At 44.4% G+C, this 22,523-nt stretch overlaps 1 protein-coding gene across 1 annotated transcript in view; it reads right to left on the bottom strand.

Annotated features, from left to right (window-relative positions):
- LOC126183844 (transient receptor potential channel pyrexia-like) overlaps positions 1-22,523 on the bottom strand; it is a 190,246-nt gene that overhangs the window by 77,911 nt on the left and 89,812 nt on the right. The window contains exon 5 of the mRNA XM_049926153.1: positions 14,622-14,960. Within this exon, the coding sequence (XP_049782110.1) occupies positions 14,622-14,960 (339 nt within the window). The remainder of the gene's footprint in view (positions 1-14,621; positions 14,961-22,523) is intronic.

The following is a 22,523-nucleotide window of genomic DNA, read 5'->3' as shown; positions in this document are numbered from 1 at the left end:
CCGCGTTACATAGGAGTGCCCAGAGACTTTTGATCAGCTACTGTTTTGTAAACACGAATTAGGAAGTCTGCCTTGCATTCCCTTGTCCTGAAATCAGGGTGTGGTTACTTCTTCTGGTCTCAGGCGGTTTCCAATGGTCTTTCCTATAAACAAGGAATTCTGAGTTTAAGAGATGGCTAAACCATTTCACTAATGTGATTTCTGGCTGCCTGAAGATAAAACTAGAGCGGATTGAGATCAAAAATCTTTGCTGTTGAATGCAAGTTTACTGAAAACATACGTAGGTAACTCTTTCCATCTCTCTCTCTCTCTCTCTCTCTCTCTCTCTCTCTGTGTGTGTGTGTGTGTGTGTGTGTGTGTGTGTGTGTGTTATGGCTCTGAGCACTATGTGACTTAACATCTATGGTCATCAGTCCCCTAGAATTTAGAACTACTTAAACCTAACTAACCTAAGGACAGCACGCAACACCCAGTCATCACGAGGCAGAGAAAATCCCTGACCCCGCCGGGAATCGAACCCGGGAACCCGGGCGTGGGAAACGAGAACGCTACCGCACGACCACGAGCTGCGGACAGTGTGTGTGTGTGTGTGTGTGTGTGTGTGTGTGTGTGTGAGTGAGAGTGAGAGAGGGAGAGAGAGAGAGAGAGAGAGAGAGAGAGGGAGAGAGAGAGAGAGAGAAAATATGGCCGCTATCTATGGTGCTAAAAGTAAGACTGTTAACATATTCCAAACAAATTCACCTGCAATTTTTGGAACGTATGGACCCTGATGTCGGAGGAAGATCATGAAAGAGCTCATACGATCCGTTTGGTACTTTCACTCCAAAGCTTAACAAAAGAGAATGGCTTGTAGTCGTGCTTCATCTGCATCCCATCCTTCTTGATAGGCTAGTCCATATTTATTTGTGTTACAGCGATAGGAGTCCACAGAGGAACGCAAGAGGGCATTTGCACCTAAGCACCCGCCCTGGAATCTGGATTAAAATGTTTTTACTCATTGTAGAATTCTCATTTACTGCAAGAAGTGAGTGGATAACCATCAATTCTCTGTAAGAAGTTTTTCTTGTCACCTGTTAAATTTAGTTCTTGTGGCACGACACTTCTCGGAATTGACCAATCCAGTTATATAAAAAATGGCAGTTTTACAGACATATATTGTTATTAATGCGTTTCCTTGTTATAATTGTGTAAAACTTACTGATCAAAGCCGTTATACTACTGGCTGAAAGACGTGGCACATCCACAATCTTCCGGCTTTGGTTACGATGGTTGCACTCTTCAGTTACGTGTGACTCTTCCCCAGTTGTGTAAGGCGAGCTATTTAGAAGTTTAATGTGGCACTTGTAGCTTGATTGAAACCGCACACAAGCATGTGGGAGAGAGGCCCAGTGACTGGACGCGCTATTTCTGAAAGCGATCAGCGCGCTGATAGCCGTTCGCCGTTGCTGCGCCAGTTGCGGAGGAGTTGCGTCTTGGGCGCTCCATTGCATTTTTCCAGCACAGTACTTTAATCTGGAAATCAGCAGCATTCACAGAAACACACAAAACTCGACATTCCATATAGCGGTCAGATTTCTGGTTTACTTGTTGTAAATGTTGTATTACCTTGCCTCATTCCAGGAGTTTCTCTTTCTATTGTCGAATTGACAAGGTATAAATAACGCAACAGATAATGATTGGGTAGCCTTGGAGACGAAATAGTGAAAGCAGCAGAGGGCCATATAAGCAGAAAGACAAAGAATAGTAGAAATCCTGTAATAATGCAATTGAATCTTTCTTTTGCTTATGCCTCTATCCCGCGGGTCGCAGGGTTAGGTACGGATTTGGCAAGGTTAATGTTAAGGGGTGGTCAGATGCCCTTCCTGCCGCCACCCCGTACCCCTGGGACAGATTTAGTGTACCCCAGCTGTCTGCGTCTAGTGTAATCCATGGAACAGTCCGAACATGTTGAGGTGTCTGCGAGTCGTGTAATTGAGGCGGGACGTGGGGACGAGCCCGGTATTTACCTAGGGGGATGTGGAAAACCGCCTAAAAACCACATCCAGGGTGGCCGGCACGCCGGCCCTCGTCGTTAATCTGCTGGGCGGATTCGATCCAGCGCCGGCGCACCTACCCGAGTCCAGGAAGCAGCGCATTAGCGCTCTCGGCTAACCTGGTGGGTCAATAATGCAACTCAATCTAATTGCCTAAAGAAGAAAATATGAAAATGCAGCAAATGAAGCAGGCCAAAGAGAATCCAAAAAATGAGATTGACAGTGCTGATCGGCAATGGCTAAAGAACCAATGCACGTCTTTAGAAGAATGCACAACTAGGGGAACGATAGTTGCGACCTGTAGGAAAATTAGAGAGACCTTTGGAGAAAAGAGAAGCGGCTGTACGAATATCAAGCATGCAGACAGGAAGATACTACGAAGCAAAGAACGGAAAGCTGAAAGGTGGAAAGAATAAGTAGAGTGATCGCAGGGCGATTTTACTAAATGGGGACAAACTGCGGGAAACGATTCCTGGGAGGATAAAGGAGCAATAAAGGGTCATATAGAGATACGGTCGCAAATGCGTCCCAGTGTAGATGCATAAACTGGAAAATGGAGGAAGAAAAAACTTGACCGAGTAGGTTTCAGTGATAGAAAGAACACATGAGAACACACCAGGCAATTAGGAATGTTCTCTGTTGTTTTAGCTCCACGGTCAACAGAGCAGAAATGTCTATGACGGTAGCGCGCACACACGTCGGAAATAGGCTCCCTCTAGTGCTATGCAGGGATGATACCGGTACTTAAGCTCTCAATAACCGCTATTTTTCGATACTTGTTTGGTTTCGGTTATAACATTTTTTAAATTTTTTACTAATAACCGAGTAGAAAAACGAAATGTCATTTAGCCATTTATAAATCAACGGCCTTTTTTTTTAAAAAAAAGGAGTACCTTTTATTCGTAAAAATTTGCATTGGTTTAAAATATTGCATTCTTACAGAAAATGGGGAAAGCGATCAATGCTATGTGCCGAGAGAAACGAGCAACAACAACGTGGCATAAGAACTCCGAATTAGTGAAGCTGAATTAGGGTTTAGTTTCGCCGTTCTGGCTTCTGACGGGCTTAGCACAGTTCTTCAGACCTTTGTCGGTATTGCAGAATTTGAAGCTGCTATTTCTCAATCAATATCTCCTAGATTGGCATCACGAGGCTGAGTGAACCTCTTTTCAGTCCTCCCAGCAACGAAAAACTCCCAGCAGTACCGGGAATTGAAGCCGGGTCCTCCACAAGGCAACAAGTCACGGAAACCACCCAGCTGAAGACGCGGACAGTGATGGTTTACTAGTCTTATTTTTTATCTGACGTAATCCTACGTAATTGTCCGCCAGTTCAGCAATTGTAATGTTCTTTGGTTTAAAGTTAAGTTAGACTAAGGATCGTCACATGGATACTCGTTTCGCTTTTCTGGTCATGCTGTCTCTCTGTGTATTACTAGTAACGTTAGGAGCTTTTTGGGGGGGGGGGCGGAAGGGGGGGGTAGAGAGTGGAATTAGTGACTATGAAATATGTACGAGGGTAAGTCCGTTATTATCCGTAAAGCAGGTATAAAATTTTATTATAATCATTTTTCGACATAGTCTCCTTGCGTTTCAGTGCACTTGGTCCATCGTTGTACAAGCTTCCTGACGCCCTCATAAAAGAAGGTTCTCGGTTGACCTGCAATCCAGAAATGCACCGCTTCTTTCACTGCTTCATCCGAGACAAATCGACAGCCCTTTAATGCCTGTTTGAGTGGGCCAAACAAGATAGTCAGAAGGGGCAAGATCGGGACTATATACTTTAAATATGAGTTTCTGGGATGTTTCAGCAGTGTGGGCAGCAGTACGTGGACGGGTATCATCATACAACAACACAACACCTTTTGAGAGCAATCCTCGGCGTTTGCTTCAAATTGCAGGCTTTACCCTGGCGGTAAGCATCTCACTGTAACATACACTGTTTATTGTTGTGCCCCTTTCCCCATAATGTTCCAGTACTGGACCATGTGCGTCCCAAACAACCGTAAGCATCAGTTTTCCTGCGGACGTTGGGTCTTGAACTTTTTCTTGTCGGCGAATCTGGATGTTTCCATTTCGTACTCTGCCGTTTATTCTCCGGCTCGTGATGATGGATCCATGTTTCGTCACCAGTAATGATACTGTCTAAGAGGTTGTCCCCTTCGTTACCATAGCGATCCAAATGTTTTTTGCAGATGTCCAAGCGTGTTTGTTCATGCAACTTTGTGAGTTGTTTTGGGACCCATCTTGCACAGACTTCATGAAACGAAAGTCTGTTATGGATTATTTCGTAGGCAGAGCCGTGACTATTTTGTAGACGATGTGCCACTTCGTCAATAGTTAATCGTCTGTCTAAGGGAATCATTTCACGTGAACGCTCAATGGTTTCTTCATTTGTGGCGGTAAACGGTCGCCCGTCTCCTTCATCGTGCGTAACACTTGGGCGACCATTTCGGAATTTTTCAATCCATTCGCAGACACTCCTTTGTGGCAAAACACTTGATCCCGTACTTTACCGAAAGTTTTCGATGAATTTCGGTCCCTAATACGCCTTCCTACCACAAAAAAAGCGGATCACTGAACTTTGCTCTTCTTTGGTGCAAATAGACAGCGGAGCAGCCATGATTAACAGCACGGCAGCGATAACAAAACTAACCTAGCAGCTTGAAAATTGCGAAGATATAACAAAAAATAAACAAAGCATGCCTCATCAACGTAAAACGTCAGTACTACCAAAATAAACAAAAATATAACCAAATTGCGGATAATAATTTATTTACCCTCGTATTTAGTAGCTACTTACCCAAAGCCCATTGTTAGAATACACTGTTGATTACCAGACTCAAAACCCATTTAGTACTGCGGTCTTTATACAGGAGGTGTAATTTATCGTCTCTTATCTTACTGTATACTGTGTATTGTAAAACTGTCACATGACAAAATGCGGAGGAGGAGATTAGTGTTTAGCGTCCCGTCGACAACGAGATCATTAGAGACGTGCCCTTTCAAAGGAACCATCCCGGTATTTGCCTGAAGCGATTTAGAGATATCACGGAAAAACTAAATCAGGATGGCTAGACGCGTGCTTGAAGTATCGTCCTCTTGAATGCGAGTCCAGTGTGCTAACCACCAAAGTCGAGACACACTATAGGCTGGTCTGCAGCGAGTAAGAGGAGGAAAAAACATTAATTTAAGAGCGCGTGGCAAAAGTACTCATATGCAAAATTAAAAGCCTGCACCTCGCTCGGTTGACAAAATGCTTGATTATTTTCGTTTTCAGTTTGATTTGGAGCATTTTGATTTAGTTTCCTATTACATTCTCTGTTTTACACAGAGCAAAGTCACGCAGATGTATGCTAATGTGAAACAAACAAAATGTGAAAAAGAGAAAATGAAAAGGGAAAAGTTTGGTCTTGTAATGAGGATCGAATCAGGAACCAAAGAGAGACCTGTTTTCCAGATCTCTGTGGGATTTTTTCCCCAAACTTTACCGCGAAGAATTTAGGATTCTTGGTGTTGTTCTTACTTTGCATATAAAGCCTATTATGTCAAGAGCCGCTCCATATTAGCAGAAATATTAGGTATTGGCTACCATGATGAGCTATTTCTCCTAAAAGTAACATGAGTTTTATTATTTGGAAGTAATACCGACATTTTTCTTAGTTAGATGCAAATAAAATTGTATTACTAAAAATTTCTTTCGTCAGAATTTAAAAGGTATGTTAATTGTGTGAATTAAAAGAAGAGCAAGTGATACAAACATTTTCGACGGATAAAAATCGTATTACAGTGTTGTTTCTGTCTGCTATTTGTGCTTATGCCCTATTAATTTATATGACACACAAGACGCTCACGTGGTTTTTCTTCTTCTCTTCTTGTTTTTCCTTTCTTTATGCCTAATCCTTTCTGGCGGCGCCGAGTTTGGTTGTCATTGTTTCAATTTTGTTACGGTTCTTATAATTTCGACTTCGTTATTGTAACTAACCTATTTTTCTTATCCTACTCTTCACTTTACTTCGTGCTAATCCGTGCTGTTCCACATTTTCAATTGTTTTGTTCTGTCTCTATAAGATAGTTCAAGCTTTCTTTCTAAGTGGGACCATCTACCATATATGTAACTTTGGAAACTTTTTCTTTAATTATAGGCTAGAATGTGAAAGAGTAATCATTTACGAAGAAAGTTCTCGCACCCCTCCCCCAACCAATTAGGTAGATTAAGTAGTGTGTAAGCCTAGGGACCGATGACCTCAGCAGTTCGGTCCCATAGGAACTTACTACTTACTCCCCTTTCTTCTTCATGTTTTTCTTTTACGTCGCGGCAGTAACGCGATCTATAATCCAAAGTGTTGTTTCCTGGCCTCCTGAGCTTTACACTCTTTTTCTCAAGTTTACAGAGTTTTTGTTTTGTTTCTTAAACAAACATAAAACTATGATGTGGCTCGTTCTTTGAAAACGGAAATGGAATCAAACTTCGTAATATTTGGAGTTAGAGGTGCCCTATAACTGTTACATATGTAACCATGGAGATGAATGACTTATCTTGCTACCAGTTTCGAACTTGAATGATCAAGCCTTCATCTGTGCAACAGTGTGAGCAAACAATCACGGGCCGGCCGCGGTGGTCTAGCGGTTCTGGCGCTGCAGTCCGGAACCGCGGGACTGCTACGGTCGCAGGTTCGAATCCTGCCTCGGGCATGGGTGTGTGTGATGTCCGTAGGTTAGTTGGGTTTAAGTAGTTCTAAGTTCTAGGGGACTTATGACCTAAGATGTTGAGTCCCATAGTGCTCAGAGCCATTTGAACCATTTTTGAAACAATCACGGCGTCAGAAATGACCGGTCTGTGTCGGATCCTTTAACATAAGTTCAAATCTGCCTGAAAATACTTATTATTTCTCGATACTAACATTTATAAAAGACATGACCTGCATTAACATTCCTTTCGTGTAATAAGTTACTGCTGTCGTCGAAAGCAAGATGAAAATGATGCAGCAGCATCACCTGGGCAAATGTTCAACATGCGAGGTCTACTCAGGATGGATCACCCAAAACTTACACCGCAAATATTACGGGAATGGAAAGTGCTATTGATGTGGGGCAATTTGCACAGAATGGACTGGTTGTCAGTAGCTTGTCTTGTTAGCCCTTCATCAGAGTGTAATAAACTTTGAAAGTGCATTTTTTGTGCAAAGACACACTTTTTAAACACAACAATGCGTATTTTGACATTAACAACCTCGAAGTAGGGTAACTTAGAATTTCAGTGGTGCCTGTTCGTAGGATTCTAGAGCTTGTCGTTTACGAGATATCGCGTTGAGTAAAGTTTCCACAGTGATATTTGTTTGCGTCGTTCAACCTGTTTAGTTGCTAGGCACGATGTTGTTACGTTTGCTTACAGTGTGCTTGTGTGTTCTTTGAGTGTATTGCAGTTTTGTAGTCAGTTAGTTTGTGACAGTCCAAGTAGAAAATCGTGAATGGATAATGGGATTTACCTACGCATAAAAAACCGACATGCTCATGGCGTATTGAGAGTGTAGGAAGAATACAGTTCGTTCTTGTAAGGTGTATGCGGCAAGATATCCCAATAGATGTCGAAATCTTCAAGCATTTACCTGAAAGTGGTAGTGTAACACCTAGACAATGTAACAGAAGGAAACAATTAACGACAGAATAGGAGGAAATTAATGTTCTTGCTGCTGTTGAGTTGACCCTCACGTTAGCCTCGCGCAATTACACGAGGAAGTGTCACGAGTTAGGCAAGCGTCATCCCTATCACATCCCTCTCCGTCATGAGCTGCATGGAAACGATTGTGAAAATCGTGTTAACTTCTGTACAATGGCATTAAGACGAGATACTCCAGATGTATAATGTATCTTGTTTAGTGATGAAGCCACATTTACCAATCACGAGACTAGGAAGAACCTGTGGTACCACTATGATGGCTATCCAGCCCATAGTGGACAAAGTCCTACAGCCTGTATTCACAATTGTTTCCAAATCTTTGGATTGGGCGCAGAGGATCAGTATCGTGGCCGGCCCATTCTCCAGATTTGACGCCTGTGGATGTTTTTCTGTGGGGAAAGTTGAAAGACCTTACAAACTACACTCGATAATACACAACGACGTATTACTGCAACCTGCTGGGACATCCCCACTGAAATGCTAGCATGTGTGCAGCAGTCGTTCCGGAAGTATGTATTGCCACTGCCGGTGGTAATTTTGGACACAATCTGTGATGGTTAATTGTCTTATTACTGGTCAGAATCTCCATAACTTGTGTATGCACTTCTGTTGTTCTGTAGTGTTTGTAGTCTGCGTGCTACACTGGTATTTTATAAGTGTCAGCGTGGGATCTTTTCAAAACGACTCGCACTAGACTCCTGCAACAAACACCACTGACGTTCTAATTAACCCTACTTTTAGTTTGCTAATATCAATAAGCATTATTCCATTTAAAAAAAGCACACATTTGCACAAAAAAACACTTTCTAAGTATTATTATCAACTGTTGTCCGCCTACGGTAGCTGAGGGGTTCAGTCGGCTCTCAGCCGTGGCAGCGTGCGGACGGCCCCGCGCGCCGGCCAGTGCTCCGCTGCAGGCGTTGTTTACTTCCGCGTCGTAGCTTCAAGGCTTGTGTCCGTCCACCATGAACAACATGTCGAGCGCTTACCGCCGTGCGACCCTTAAAGTTTCCTTCCCAGCTGAACATGCGCGACCTCGTGCACATGAAGTTGAAACGTTCATACGTGAAGAAGTTCGTTTAGATCCTAACCACGTTATCGGAATCCATTTTTCGATCATGAGTAGTGTCGTTTATATTAAAATGACAAACACCGAGGTGTGAAGATGTTATTCGCCGCCATGCCAATGGACTTAAGTTCAAATACTCTGATGGTCACGTCGGAGCTGTAACACTTGAACTCGCAGAGTACGGTCAACGTACGATTAGGGTGTTTGAACTACCTTTTGAAGTGCCGAAGGACGAAGTTGTCTCTGCGTTACAACCATACGGTAACGTCATCGGTTACGTAGAGGAAAAATGGCAAACCTTCACGACCTACCACGTCCTTAATGGTGTGCGTCAGGTCAAAATTGAACTGAAGAAACATATACCATCATATCTGACAATTGGCGGGGTGCGAGCCATTGTCGTGTACGACGGCCAACCCCGAACATGTGCGGGTTGTGGGCAAGAAGGCCACGTCAGATCCGCCCGCATGCGACGCCGCCTGATCCAGACGCCGGTCGGCGAGGAAGCGTCCCCAGCGGTGATCACTCAGATCCCTGTCACATATGCCAAGGTTGCCAAGGAAGGTAGCATCTCTCCACAGGGTCTTCCTGCTTCGTTGCCGTCGTCTGATCAGGTAGATGCGATCGCTACTGAGAATCCTTCTGAGGTGCCACAGACGCCAGATCCTGCCCTGCCGAATCTTCGCAGCAATGTGACTGAAAATGCTAATGAGATGGACGTTGATCCGGGAGTGGTACCTACTTCTGCTTTCCTTCAGACTGGTCCGGAGTCAGACGAAAGCCACCCGCAATCAGACTCTGAACGACATGTTCGAAAACAAGGGACGACACGAAAGAGAAAGAAACGTAGCCGTACACCCCCTGATGAATCCATTCTACGGATGGATACCAGGGATGCAGACCCGAAGATGGACGGCAAACCGCTCTTTGATGACCAAAAATCTGATGCGAACGACCCGCCACAGGCGACCACTGGCAGCGACCACCCCTCCTTACTGGCGCCGTCGCCCCCACAGGTCGACGTTGAAGAGAGCCTATCTGCTGAGCCGAAAACTACGTCTCCTCTCCACGTGAATGATGTGCACAGCCGATGCCCTACCGCAGAATCAGTCTCCTGGGCAGACGACGTGGAGATCGACGGGACTGGGGTGGACGGTGCTGATGATGGGGCGCCCCCATCGGTTGCGCCCGCGCCCGCAAACTCTCCACAATAGCCGCCTCTTCAGTGGACCGGCAAGATCGACGACCTCTCGCTCCTGAAGAAGAAGCCCCACCTGTGCCTGTGGGACTCCAACACCAGCATTATCGTGTCGCAACGATTAACCTCGCGACCATTCGTGCGCCCCACAAATTAGCGCTGCTCCGCGATATGATTTATGATGCGGACATAGATATTGCGCTTTTTCAGGAAGTGCATGTCGCCGATTTTTCACCACCACATGGCTTCACGGCTCATCTTTCTCCCGCTTCGGACACCGGTAGTGGTGTTGCCATCATCTTACGCGAAGGTCTTCCAGCCGAAGATGTCCTGTACCTCCCCAACGGCAGAGGTATGGCCCTTACTCTCTTTGGTGTACGCATCGTCAACATTTATGCGCCGTCGGGCTCCAGCTACCGTCGATTACGCAATGCCTTCTTCGCGACTGAAGTTACACCCCTTTTTATGGGACCACACGATGACTGGGTCATGGGTGGAGACTTCAATTGCACCCAGCGACCTCAGGATCAATTGCCGCGTCACTCACCATGCGCAGCTCTGGAAACAGTCGTCACGCGGCTACAATTTGTTGACACGTGGAGACATGTTCACGGTGATCTTTTGGGCTTTACGTACCACACTGCGCATTCCTCTAGCCGACTGGATCGCATCTACATCTCGCGATCCCTTATTCAACACACTCGACAGGCTGAAATCTGGCCTGTTGCTTTCTCAGATCATGAGGCTTACTTCTGTGATGTTGTTCTCACAAGACAGGCAGTATGGCACGGACGTGGTTTATGGAAACTGAACACGGCACTTCTTAATTCACCTGACTGTCGACTTCTAATAGAAGACACTTGGATCACATGTAATAGACGCCGACCCACGTATCCGTCTACCATATCCTGGTGGATCCAGTGTGCAAAACCTGCTCTTCGAAAAACTTTGATCCGGTATGGCAAAGATGTTGTCGCCTGGAGGAAGAGCACTATGGACTTTTATTACAGGATCCTACGAGAATGCTCCACGATGCCAGCCTCCCCTGAGCGCCATACAAGGGTGAACCATGCTAAGGCCCAAATCTCCAATCTCATGCGAAGGCATTTGGAAGGAGCGATAGTACGATCTCGTACTGCTGATCGCATGCCTCATGAACATCCGTCGATGTACCATATCATCCAAGAACGCCAAAATCGACGCCGAAAATTGATTCACGTCCTAACAGATCAAGAAGGGCGTCGCTACGTAACCCAGTCTGCAATAGGGAATGTGCTTCACGCCCACTACCAGCAGCTATACGCCGCAATTCCACATTCCCCAGAGTTGATCGAGGAAGTCACACAGCTCAACTTCGGTGGTATCCCGGGCGATGCGGCGATTGACTTGATGTCAGAGGTGACTGATGAGGAAGTCCGCAATGCGATCCGGGCAGGAACCATCAATCGCTCCCCAGGACCCGACGGTCTTCCCCTCGAATTTTATCGCACCTTCCGTGATTTGTTAGAGTCCACCTTCACCTCCATCTGTCGGGAACTGATGTCTCCGGAAGTACCTGTGCCGGACGCTTTCATGGAAGGAATTATTATTCCTGTACATAAACCGCATGGTGGCAACAATATCAGTGATTATCGGCCCCTCACCCTCCTTTTGGCCTTTTCACTCGCCTTTTGGCAGCACTCGCCTTTTGGCAGCACGACTTAAAAACGTTGCCCGATATGTTGTGTCGCCAGACCAAGCATCTTTGGGAGGGAATAATAATATCCGCACGGCTTTATGCCGCTACAGGGATATGATCGCCGTTACCCAAGCGCAACGCCTCTCTGGGGCACTTGCGTCTTTGGACTTTAGTCAAGCTTTTGATAGGGTTGACCATTCGTTCCTTACGGCCGTTCTCCACCATATGGGTTTCCCAGTCGCCGTTATCACGGTAGTGATGCGCCTTCTGCGGGGTGCCTCGTCCAGGATTATGTACAATGGCAGACTCACTCCACCGATAAAAATAGGTCGATCCGTACGTCAAGGTTGCCCTCTATCAGCGATTTTGTACGCCTTTTCCTTGCAATCCTTGCTATGTGGCCTAAGACAACGTTTGGTAGGGTTGTCCATAGATCGCTACCGATTCTGTTGCACGGCCTATGCTGACGATGTAGTCATCTGTTTACGTAATGCCGACGAGGTTCGAGCTGTTTTGACGTGGGTAGCGACTTATGGTGAGGCGTCGGGCAGCTCTTTAAACGTACGTAAGTCACAAGTTATGTTCATTGGCACGGGACTTCCCGTGGAGTGCGTTACACCTCTCACCACCGTTGATACCATTCGCTGTTTGGGAATAGATTTTTCATCTGATCTCCGGCGTTCAGCCACCATCAACTGCCGACGCCTCCTTTTAATGATCAGAGCAGGTCTTATGGACCATCGCCTTCGATCCCTAGATATTCTCCAACGAGCTCGATATGTCAATATATATATCGCATCCCGAGTTCCCCATGTAGCACAAGTTCTACCTTTCCCGCTTACTGTGGCACGTCGCATGTTGGCAGCGATGGCATCTTTCGTCAGCTCTGGGTTGTTGTTCAAAGTTAACTATGCAACCCTTACTCTTCCCCGTGAACGAGGTGGGATCGGTCTGTTTCACGTGCCGGATAGAGCTCGTGCCCTATTTGTCAGCTCCCAGATGATGGTATGGACACGTTGCCCAACGAGCCTCACTGGTCTCCTCCTGTCAGCATATTCGCCGGTCTCACTGTCAGCCCCAGTAATGATCTCGGATGTTCCGGCCCAGTTCCATTATATACGGTACTTCTTTCTTGAACTCAGTTATCTACGCCTCACCTTACCAAGACCGCTCTTACTCAAGACAAAGGAAGTATACAATGTCCTCCAATTACGTCGTCCACCTAACGCGATTGAACAAAAGTTCCCCCAGGTTGACTGGCGTCATGTATGGCGCGCGGTGTTCGCCTGTTACCTTGACACGAATGTTCAGTCTGTCTGGTACCTAACTGTCAGTGGTAAGCAAATCAACCAATTTCGCCTTCATCGTATCCACCTCGCCCAATCACCTCTATGTTCCACGTGTGGAGTGCCAGACAATGATGAACATCGGTTTGTTTGCGGACCGGCGGCGGAGGTTTGGCACTTGGTTCGACGTATTGTGGCTTTTCTAACGCGGGACATTCCGGATCGGATTACTCCCCTTTCATTATTATTTCCGGAACGTGACTATTTTCCTCGGACAAAGACCAATGCTGTGAATTGGATTCGAGGACATGCCATTCACTACCTATTTGGACAAACTGTAGACTCTGTACTCGATTTTTGGACATACCTCAATGACCGTCGTTATGTCGTTGTCCGTCACCCAAAATACAGACAATTTTTCTCGAACTTCCTTGGGAGTGCTTTCCACGACCCGCCTCGCAGCTGGAATGTGTTAAGCCAAGAGAGAAGAAGGTTTCCTGTTTGAACCAATGAACATTTCTGAACAATTCAACGGAACACATAAAAAAAAGAAAAAAAAAGAAAAAAATAAGAAAAACACTCAAAAGACAAAAAAAGGAGAATATAAAAAAACAAAAAAAAGGGGTTAGTGCGACAGAATGTCAATCGTAAGGGCCGGGTTCGATTCCCGGCTGGGTCGGAGATTTTCTCAGCCCAGGGACTGGGTGTTGTATTGTCCTTATCATCATCATTTCGTCCCTATCGAAGCGCAAGTCCCCGAAGTGGCGTCAAATCGAAAGACTTGCACCCGGCGAACGGTCTACCCAACGGGAGGCCCTATTCACACGACATTTACATTTTTTTTATCAACTGTTTATTCGCTAACAATAAGAGTCCATAACTACAATTCTAGTGTGTGAAAACTGCAAATAAATAGCATTTTGCGATTCCACAACATTTTTCTGTGCGAGTTTTAGGTGATTTACCCTGTATGTGAGTGCAGCCGTTGTAAGTTTTTACGAAATTAAGTAAAGAAATACTTTTTTTTGCACAGATCTTTTGATTTGAGTTTCCAAATAAAGTCTTTAAAAGTCCGCCTGCTTAGCTGGGTGGTAACGTGCTTGCTCCTGTGGAAGCGGGTCCGGGTTCGATTCCCGGCCGGGTTGGAGATTTTCTCCGCTCGTGAACTGGGTGTTGTGTTGCCCTCCTCATCGTCTCATCCTCATCACCGGCGCACAAGTCGCCCAGTGTGGCGTCGACTGAGATAAGACTTGCACTTGGGGGCCGAACTTCCCCAGATGGGACCTCCCAGCCAACAATACCATACGCTCATTTCATTTTTTATTTTTTTCAGTCTTTAAAATTTGCGTGTTTTTACATGCATTCGAACCAATTCTGGAAATAATTTTTACACTCTTATTTGGGACTTAAAAACAGTTTTTGAAGTATTCAACAGTTTCATGACCTGATGAAAATCGGTGTCCTCTCATTATATTTTTATTTATTTATTTATTTATTTATTTGCGACTTAAGGGAACTAAAAGAAGTCATTAGAGAATGCACTAGGCGAATGCGGATAATGAAGCATTGATTAAGGGTTGATGTACACCCTAACGAAGTCGCGGCCAATCCTATTCTCCATTGTCGTCCTCGCTGGCTGTGGGTGGGACGTAGAGGCGGGTCGGCAGGCGGCACGGACCTTGACGATGGCGGAGTGCAGCGGCGTTCGGCCGTCGTCGTCCTCTGCGTCGGGGCGCGCGCCGCGCTGCAGCAGCAGCTCGAGCGTGCCGGCGGCCTGCGCGAGCGCGGCCAGGTGCAGCGGCGTCTGGCGGCGGCGCGACTGCGCGTTGGGGTCGGCGCCCGCGTCGAGCAGCATGCGCGCGCAGTCCGCGTTGCCGTCCTCGGCGGCCAGGTGCAGCGGCGTGCAGCGCGCCGCGCCCACCGCCACGCGCACGTCCGCACCGCCCTCCAGCAGCAGCCGCGCGCACTCGCTGTACCCCATCGCCGCCGCCACGTGCAGTGGTGTCTCCGTGTACACCTGACACACATGACATTGCTCTCATCCCGCAAGTTCCTTTTACACTGACGACTGACTTACCGAAATCGACTACTCCTGAGGTGGTGCACGTCACGTGGCTGAGTGCAAATTAGTCCTCATCCAAATTCATGAGTGCCGGCCGGAGTGGCCGAGCGGTTAAAGGCGCTACAGTCTGGAACCGCACGACCGCTACGGTCGCAGGTTCGAATTCTGCCTCGGGCATGGGTGTGTGTGATGTCCTTAGGTTAGTTAGGTTTAAGTAGTTCTAAGTTCTAGGGGACTTATGACCACAGCAGTTGAGTCCCATAGTGCTCAGAGCCATTTGAACCAAATTCATGAGTGGCTCAGTGACATAAAAAAAGGGAAAGCATACACTGCGGGTAAATAAGAATGTAAATAGATGCTCTTTCTATTTCGGACTCTGTGTGAGAATGATAGTCCCTCATAACTTCGCTTTTACGATTTTTGGCACCAGACTGCACAGCAGACAGTATTTCACAATACATCTAATATTTTTACCGTGATATAAACAAAAATTACGCTTGTGACTGGTGAGACTCGACACAGAAATATGCCGAGGGCACTGGAATTGACTCACTTTCCACGAGAAGTTATTGAGACAAGAAAGTCGCTTTTGTAAAAAGAGATTTTATATTAAGCAGGATGTCGCAGAAGAATTATTAGTATCCTGTTATTACAAACACGTATGTTGAACTCAGTGCGACAAATTATGTTGATATGGATTAAAACTTAGACAGTTCCAGAGCATTTTCTTCCACTTATGGTGGTCGTCTTGTGTGCAGTGGGTTGGACACAATCGACACTTCAGTATAATCCTACCTTCCAAGATGAACCCTTGATCTGCCCGTTCCTGATTTCTACCTATTCAGGAATTTCGAAGTCAGTCAGTTCTCACTGTGACCAGGAGGTAGCGTTTCAGAAACTGTTTTGCACGCCGTTCAACGAGTGAGGTGGCGCAGTAGTTAGCACACTGGACTCGCATCTGGGAGGGCAATCGTTCAAACCCGCGTCCTGCCATCCAGATTTAGATGTTCAGTTATTTCCCTAAATCACTCCAGACAAATGCCGGAATGGTTCCTTCGAAAGGGCACAGCCCATTTCCTTCCTCATACTTGACACAATCCGAGCTTGTGCTCCATCTCTAACAAAGTCGATGTTGATGGGACGTTAAACCCAATCTTCCTTCCTTCCATCCCATTCGAAAACTGGTCCTTGGCCCCCATAGCTCCAACCTGTTTTCAACAGTGGTTGTGAATTTCTTCAAAATGTAAAAGATAAATTGAAACAATGATCTGTGTCAGCTACTTTTATTTTCTACCACGACATGTTTTGAGGTTCTACACCCTCATCTTCAGGTTGATCAGTGCTTTAAAATAAAATTTTGTTTGTTGGATGTAGCCAGTTGTCTGATTAAACTTCATTTCGAAAATGTTACAGCAGAAAGAACCTTGGGGGCCATTATAAATATACATTTTTATCATTAAATACACGCAAACATGAAACAATAGCACAAAAAATATTTCCTGTTTATATGCCATTTAATATTTAAAATCTATATTTATAATTATTCATACATCATTTGTAATTCTGTAACTCGCTAACTGAGAGTAACAATTTAAAATTCTCGTGTGTCTCCTACAGCTCCTATAGATTAACTGCACGAACAGTCGAAATGGAAGGAAATTTATTCCCACTGTGGAGATCTACAGCTTTCAGGCTAACTTCGTTGCAATCTGTGAACGAGCTCCACTCATTTTCTCTGAAATCAGGACCTAGAATCTCCATAACAAACACGACATTGATACACTGAATCTTGTTACATTCTTTGGAATAATATGAAGAAAAAACATCGTGGTTTCAATAAACACACACTTCTATATCTCAAGAATAAGATTCTATGTATTTAATCATGAACCTAAAAGCTCATCTTGTTGCTTCAACAAGTTTAGATCACAAAAAGACCACCTAGAGCCCATTAAGATAAAAAATGTGGCTCATTTGATAACACTTTCCTTGAAATGATGGGTCGCCGTGCATCTCCCCTTCGCTGTCTTCTGCATGTTCGTCACTGATCGAGTTCACGCAAGGTAACTTGGCCCCAGTGCAAAAACACATTCTCATTCACAGCGCGGTGAGTCCACCCATCAGTTACGAAGGGGCAGCCGCCTCAGTCTGGTGGCGCCTACTGTTGCGAGCCGTCCGCTTCGTTCATTATGAACGAAACGTTCTCTGCCCACTTGGCGCAGCAGTTGGCCGACACCCCACACTGCAAGAACGGAGGAGTGCACATGCCGGCTGCAAGTTTTGTCAAACGATTTCAAAGAAACTGTTCGGTAAAAAAATTCGACACTCTCGCATCTCGTAGCTTCATATGCTAGATTCATGGTGAACTGCCTATCATTTCGTTAATTTTCATAGTGTGATATTTTAGTATTAAATAAGTTACTTTGTGAAATCCGAATAGTGTGCAATGAACAATAGGGGTCGTTATGAGTTTGCGTTTGATACATCCTAGGTCATACATTACTGTGTATGAATGTTAGCTAACTAATTGAAGTTTTCTTTAAATTGAAGATCTATCTCCAGTCTCGAGAAAATCGATTGTATGTAGTGCACTCACGTCCACACGGCGGCGCAAACAATGGCTTGAAAGTGGAATATTCATAACGTCCCTCTCATCTCATAAATGGTTCCAGATACCGAAATGAGTTTTTGAGAATTAATAGTTTGCGTAGTGGAGAGATTTTGCCATAGCTGCAAAACTTCCTTGTCTACAGTGATGTACGAATAACTACAATGTTTTTAATGAAATAATGTAATTATTTCAGTGGCAATCAATAGCTGGTGAAATGAGAATAAATATGGGTTTGCAACAAACTGAAGAAGTTACACGTTTATTTTTATACTGAGCATGAGCTTTTCATAAGCTACGACTTGACTTGTCATCAGCTCTTGTGCAATAATTGACTTTCAGGATTATGTCACAATTTCAACTGCATTAGCATGTTAGTGAGGTGAAATTTTGTGAACCTTGCTGTTTTGGCAAATGATGCTAATTTTAAGATGATAACGAGAGAAGGAAAGAGAAGTTTTACAAGTCAGTTGAAAAAATCGCTCCTTCTGTTCCAGCTTCATCTTATTCCTGTAATCAATTGTGTTATTAATAACACATGTCGAATTAATGCTATAACTTGTTAATAAAATCGTTTTCAGGGTCGCTAGCTATAGCCAACAAGTTCTCATGAGTAACCTTCAGGTGTTGAATTGCATCTCCCCTACCGTGCAGTGGCTGACCACAGTGCAAACCCTACCATTACCGTTGTGCCCTCCTCTGTTACACTGTCTGCACAGGTACGGGCCAAGTTATTTTGTACGATCTCTTATCGGCAGTTCTTCGCTGTATCGAACAAGCTTTACAGCAGATGGTAAATTAGGATATTGAACAATTCTACTTGGTTTTCGATGTGATTCCACATATTTTTGTCAGACAAAAATAACAGTTCGGTGAGCCGTCTGTTTGCCCCGTCCAAACCTTGGCAACAGCAAAGGGCGTGTGGCGTGATCTTTTTAACAAACCAGTCAGGAGTGTAATACCTGACGAACAGCTTATTTTAAGGACCCAATTCGTGTCCTGGTCGCAAACCTTACACCCCAAATAAATTTTGTTGTGCTTCTTTACAAGAATATTAAGTTTCCATTCTTGCGATTTCATAATTAACCTTCCACAGATATGACAAAACTAATTTGCTCTGTTTACACAGGTATGAAGCATTTCTTTTCCTGAATTAACACAAAACACAAATCTTTTCGAACTTAGGACAATGAGCACCATCTTCAAACAGTTGTCAGAATTCTCACGAGGAGAACATGGCAAGTACCATCGCCTGATTTCCCAGAAACTTCGCTCAGTGGAAGAGGGCTCGAAATAAGTGAAAATGTGTCTCGGCTTATCTGTAGATAGTCGCCCGTTTCTGAGTAAACGACGGTCTACGTTTTTGAGTATTTTCAAGTAATTTAAGTGCGCTTTACAGCGAAGTATCCTCAGGCGAAATGGTGGCACAGTGGCTAGCGTCATGGCTTCTTAATTTTGCGTCCCGTGTTCGAAACCGGATTATTACTTTTGTTTTTCATTTACCTACTCATGTCTTAGAAGATTACTACACATTGTTTTCCAGTTTATATTGATATACCGTTGTCCTTATTTGTCTACTAGTTGTACGTCAGATGAATGAATTTAAAAAATCAGAAAATTATTTGAAATTGTTTCCGGTTAAATTCCTGTAGTGTATCTTGATACACAATCAGTTTCAAGCACCAGTTTTCGGGAAAGTGATCCGTTATGCATGGTTTGCCGCCAAATTATTTCCAGCGCGTGAAATCCTCGCCCATATTAACGACGTTTCTTTCCTGAGTAAGGTTCATACGAGGAAATGCCACTGTGGCAAATCTACCTTCACACGATGCCTGTGGTGTTTGGAATATCTGCGTTTCAAATGTGTCTACAATCGTTATCATCAAAGGGTACACCAGATCTACCTGAAGAATAAATATATGAGTAAAATATAGGATTTAATATAAGACAATTGACATAAGAATGAAATATTAAAATATTAGAATTTAAAAAAAAAATTGGAACTCCGAACAATCCATACACATATACAGGGTTATTACAAATGATTGAAGCGGTTTCACAGCTCTACAATAACTTTATTATTTGAGATATTTTCACAATGCTTTGCACACACATACAAAACCTCAAAAAGTTTTTTTAGGCATTCACAAAAGTTCGATATGTGCCCCTTTAGTGATTCGGCAGACATCAAGCCGATAATCAAGTTCCTCCCACACTCGGCGCAGCATCTCCCCATCAATAAGTTCGAAAGCATCGTTGATGCGAGCTCACAGTTCTGGCGCGTTTCTTAGTAGACGAGGTTTAAACACTGAATCTTTCACATAACCCCACAGAAAGAAATCGCATGGGGTTAAGTCGGGAGAGCGTGGAGGCCATGACATGAATTGCTGATCATGATCTCCACCACGACCGATCCATCGGTTTTTCAATCTCCTGTTTAAGAAATGCCGAACATCATGATGGAAGTGCGGCGGAGCACCATCCTGTTGGAAGATGAAGTCGGCGCTGTCGGTCTCCAGTTCTGGCATGTGCCAATTTTCCGCGGGCTACGCATGAAACTTGCCCGCACGCGTTCAACCGTTTCTTCGCTCACTGCAGGCCGACCCGTTGATTTCCCCTTACAGAGGCATCCAGAAGCTTTAAACTGCGCATACCATCGCCGAATGGAGTTAGCAGTTGGTGGATCTTTGTTGAACTTCGTCCTGAAGTGTCGTTGCACTGTTATGACTGACTGATGTGAGTGCATTCAAGCACGACATACGCTTTCTCGGCTCCTGTCGCTATTTTGTCTCACTGCGCTCTCGAGCGCTCTGACGGCAGAAACCTGAAGTGCGGCTTCAGCCGAACAAAACTTTATGAGTTTTTCTACGTATCTGTAGTGTGTCGTGACCATATGTCAATGAATGGAGCTACGGTGAATTTATGAAATCGCTTCAATCATTTGTAATAGCCCTGTATATTAGATGATAAATACCAGTATGCTGAAACCAGCTATAATTTTACGGTTAATATACCACTCTTTTTTTCCTAATTTGATAAGAAACATTCAAGTAGTTAACTTCTACGGACTTGGGTTCATAAATAAAAATAATAAAAATAAACTAAATAACAATCGGGTTTCGAATATGGGGCGCACAATTGAGAAGCCACGGCACTTAACACTGAACCACAATTATGTCTGAGGATAACGCACACTAAAAGACACATAGAACATCTCGCAAACTTGATAGTCTTTTCTTCAGCAACAGTAATGTACCGATAAGCCGAGGCACGTGTTCGCTTATCTGACTCCTTTTCCACCGAGTGAACTTCCTGAGAAACCGGGTGATGTCACTTTCGTGTCCTCCTCGTCGGTGCTGAGATTGAAGTGCCAACAAACACAATGTGATGGTTCGACAACTTACAACATGAATCATCGGTAGTGGTGCCAAACCACCTTCATTTCCTGGAGGCATATTTCTGAACTGAGAGTCGTGTGGTAATTCTGTTAACATACTTAGACTATTTTTTCAAGAATTAAATCTGTAGCATATTTAAGTTAAGCCACAAGATAATAACCAACATTCAGCATTGTCAATGATTTCGATAAATGGAGGGTAGTATGTCACAGTAAAACTGAGTCCAATAACCAAAAACTGATTTCATTTTTGACTTGAATACCCACAGCTTAGCTGAAAACACCATTCGCACTGTTTATAACATAATTAGTGTTGACCAGTGTGATTGTTCGCCTAAACTCTAGTCTCATCAGTCTTGGAATTAATATTTTACGTGTCGCTCTTCTTCTTGAGGTATCTATATAGCGTATATGGGGATGGTTTGGTCTTGATGGAAGAGGATTCCTTTACTATGCAGCTTTGAGTGAAACAAAGAAGCTGTGAGAACAGAGTTTCTGTTTGTCTTATATCTGATTCTAAACTTTCTTTTATCATAAAATCTCATGCAAACTTTGGAAAGTTGGCACCCATCGGCGTTTTTCCTGGGTCTTAGATTAATGATAGGCACTAGTATGGTCTGTTACAAAAATTGCCGCCCTCTCGCAGTTAGCAACCATAAAACGGCTGTGAACGAAGAGCTTGCCTCAGTTTACAGAAAGGGGGTAAGGGGAAAATTAACATGCTGTTGGGATCTAAATCACCTTTGTGATCAGTTCCAATCCTGAAAAGCATTGGCTTTGTACCTACTTACAGTGGTCCCTGATTAATCAGAAGACTGAGGGAGGGACTTAGGGTTTGCAGCTGAAATTTAAAAGCACATTAAAGATTAACAGTGAGATGCATACCGATAATAGAAAGTCGCAAAAGTGAACTGAGAAGAGGCTTCACTGATGTTTTAGCAATACACAGCAACACAGGGTATATCGAAAGAAACGTCAAGTAGATATTAATAGCATCCACATACAAAGAAACAATGCTATATGAACCTAACCACCACTAGTACTCTGCTTGCGAGAGAATACATTAATAGAGCATTTCGTGCAAGAGAATGAGTACTGAACCCATTAGCTTGCGATGGAAGTGAAAAAAGGGATGGTTGTGATGATTTCTTGCCACATGGCTGGTACTGTCGGTGTTCAGTCAAGACGAAAAGAAGTCACGCATGCTGAATAACAAATGTGGCATTCTGTGCTCCAGTAACATTATGACATTTTGCTTAAATGAACGAACGCGCAAGCTGTAACTATCTGCGAGGTGGCATGTGCCAAGAACAAAGTGATTTCGCGTCTGTGTTAGCTCGTGGCGATCTTCGGTCTGGATGGAAGTTACCAGAATGGGGCTAGGGGTTATGACCTTAGCACCAGAATTTCCAACCGTATGAAATAGGGCTGTTGCCAACAAAGGGGCGGAGCAGATTACCTGCTGTGTAGTAGGGAACTGACCACCTCATTTTCCTGACAGAGTTTTTAAGTT

This window comes from Schistocerca cancellata, chromosome 1 (genome assembly GCF_023864275.1).
Source record: "Schistocerca cancellata isolate TAMUIC-IGC-003103 chromosome 1, iqSchCanc2.1, whole genome shotgun sequence".
NCBI classification, from domain to species: domain Eukaryota; kingdom Metazoa; phylum Arthropoda; class Insecta; order Orthoptera; family Acrididae; genus Schistocerca; species Schistocerca cancellata.
Note: the sequence above shows the minus strand (reverse complement) of the source record. Positions and strands in the feature narration are given on the sequence as shown.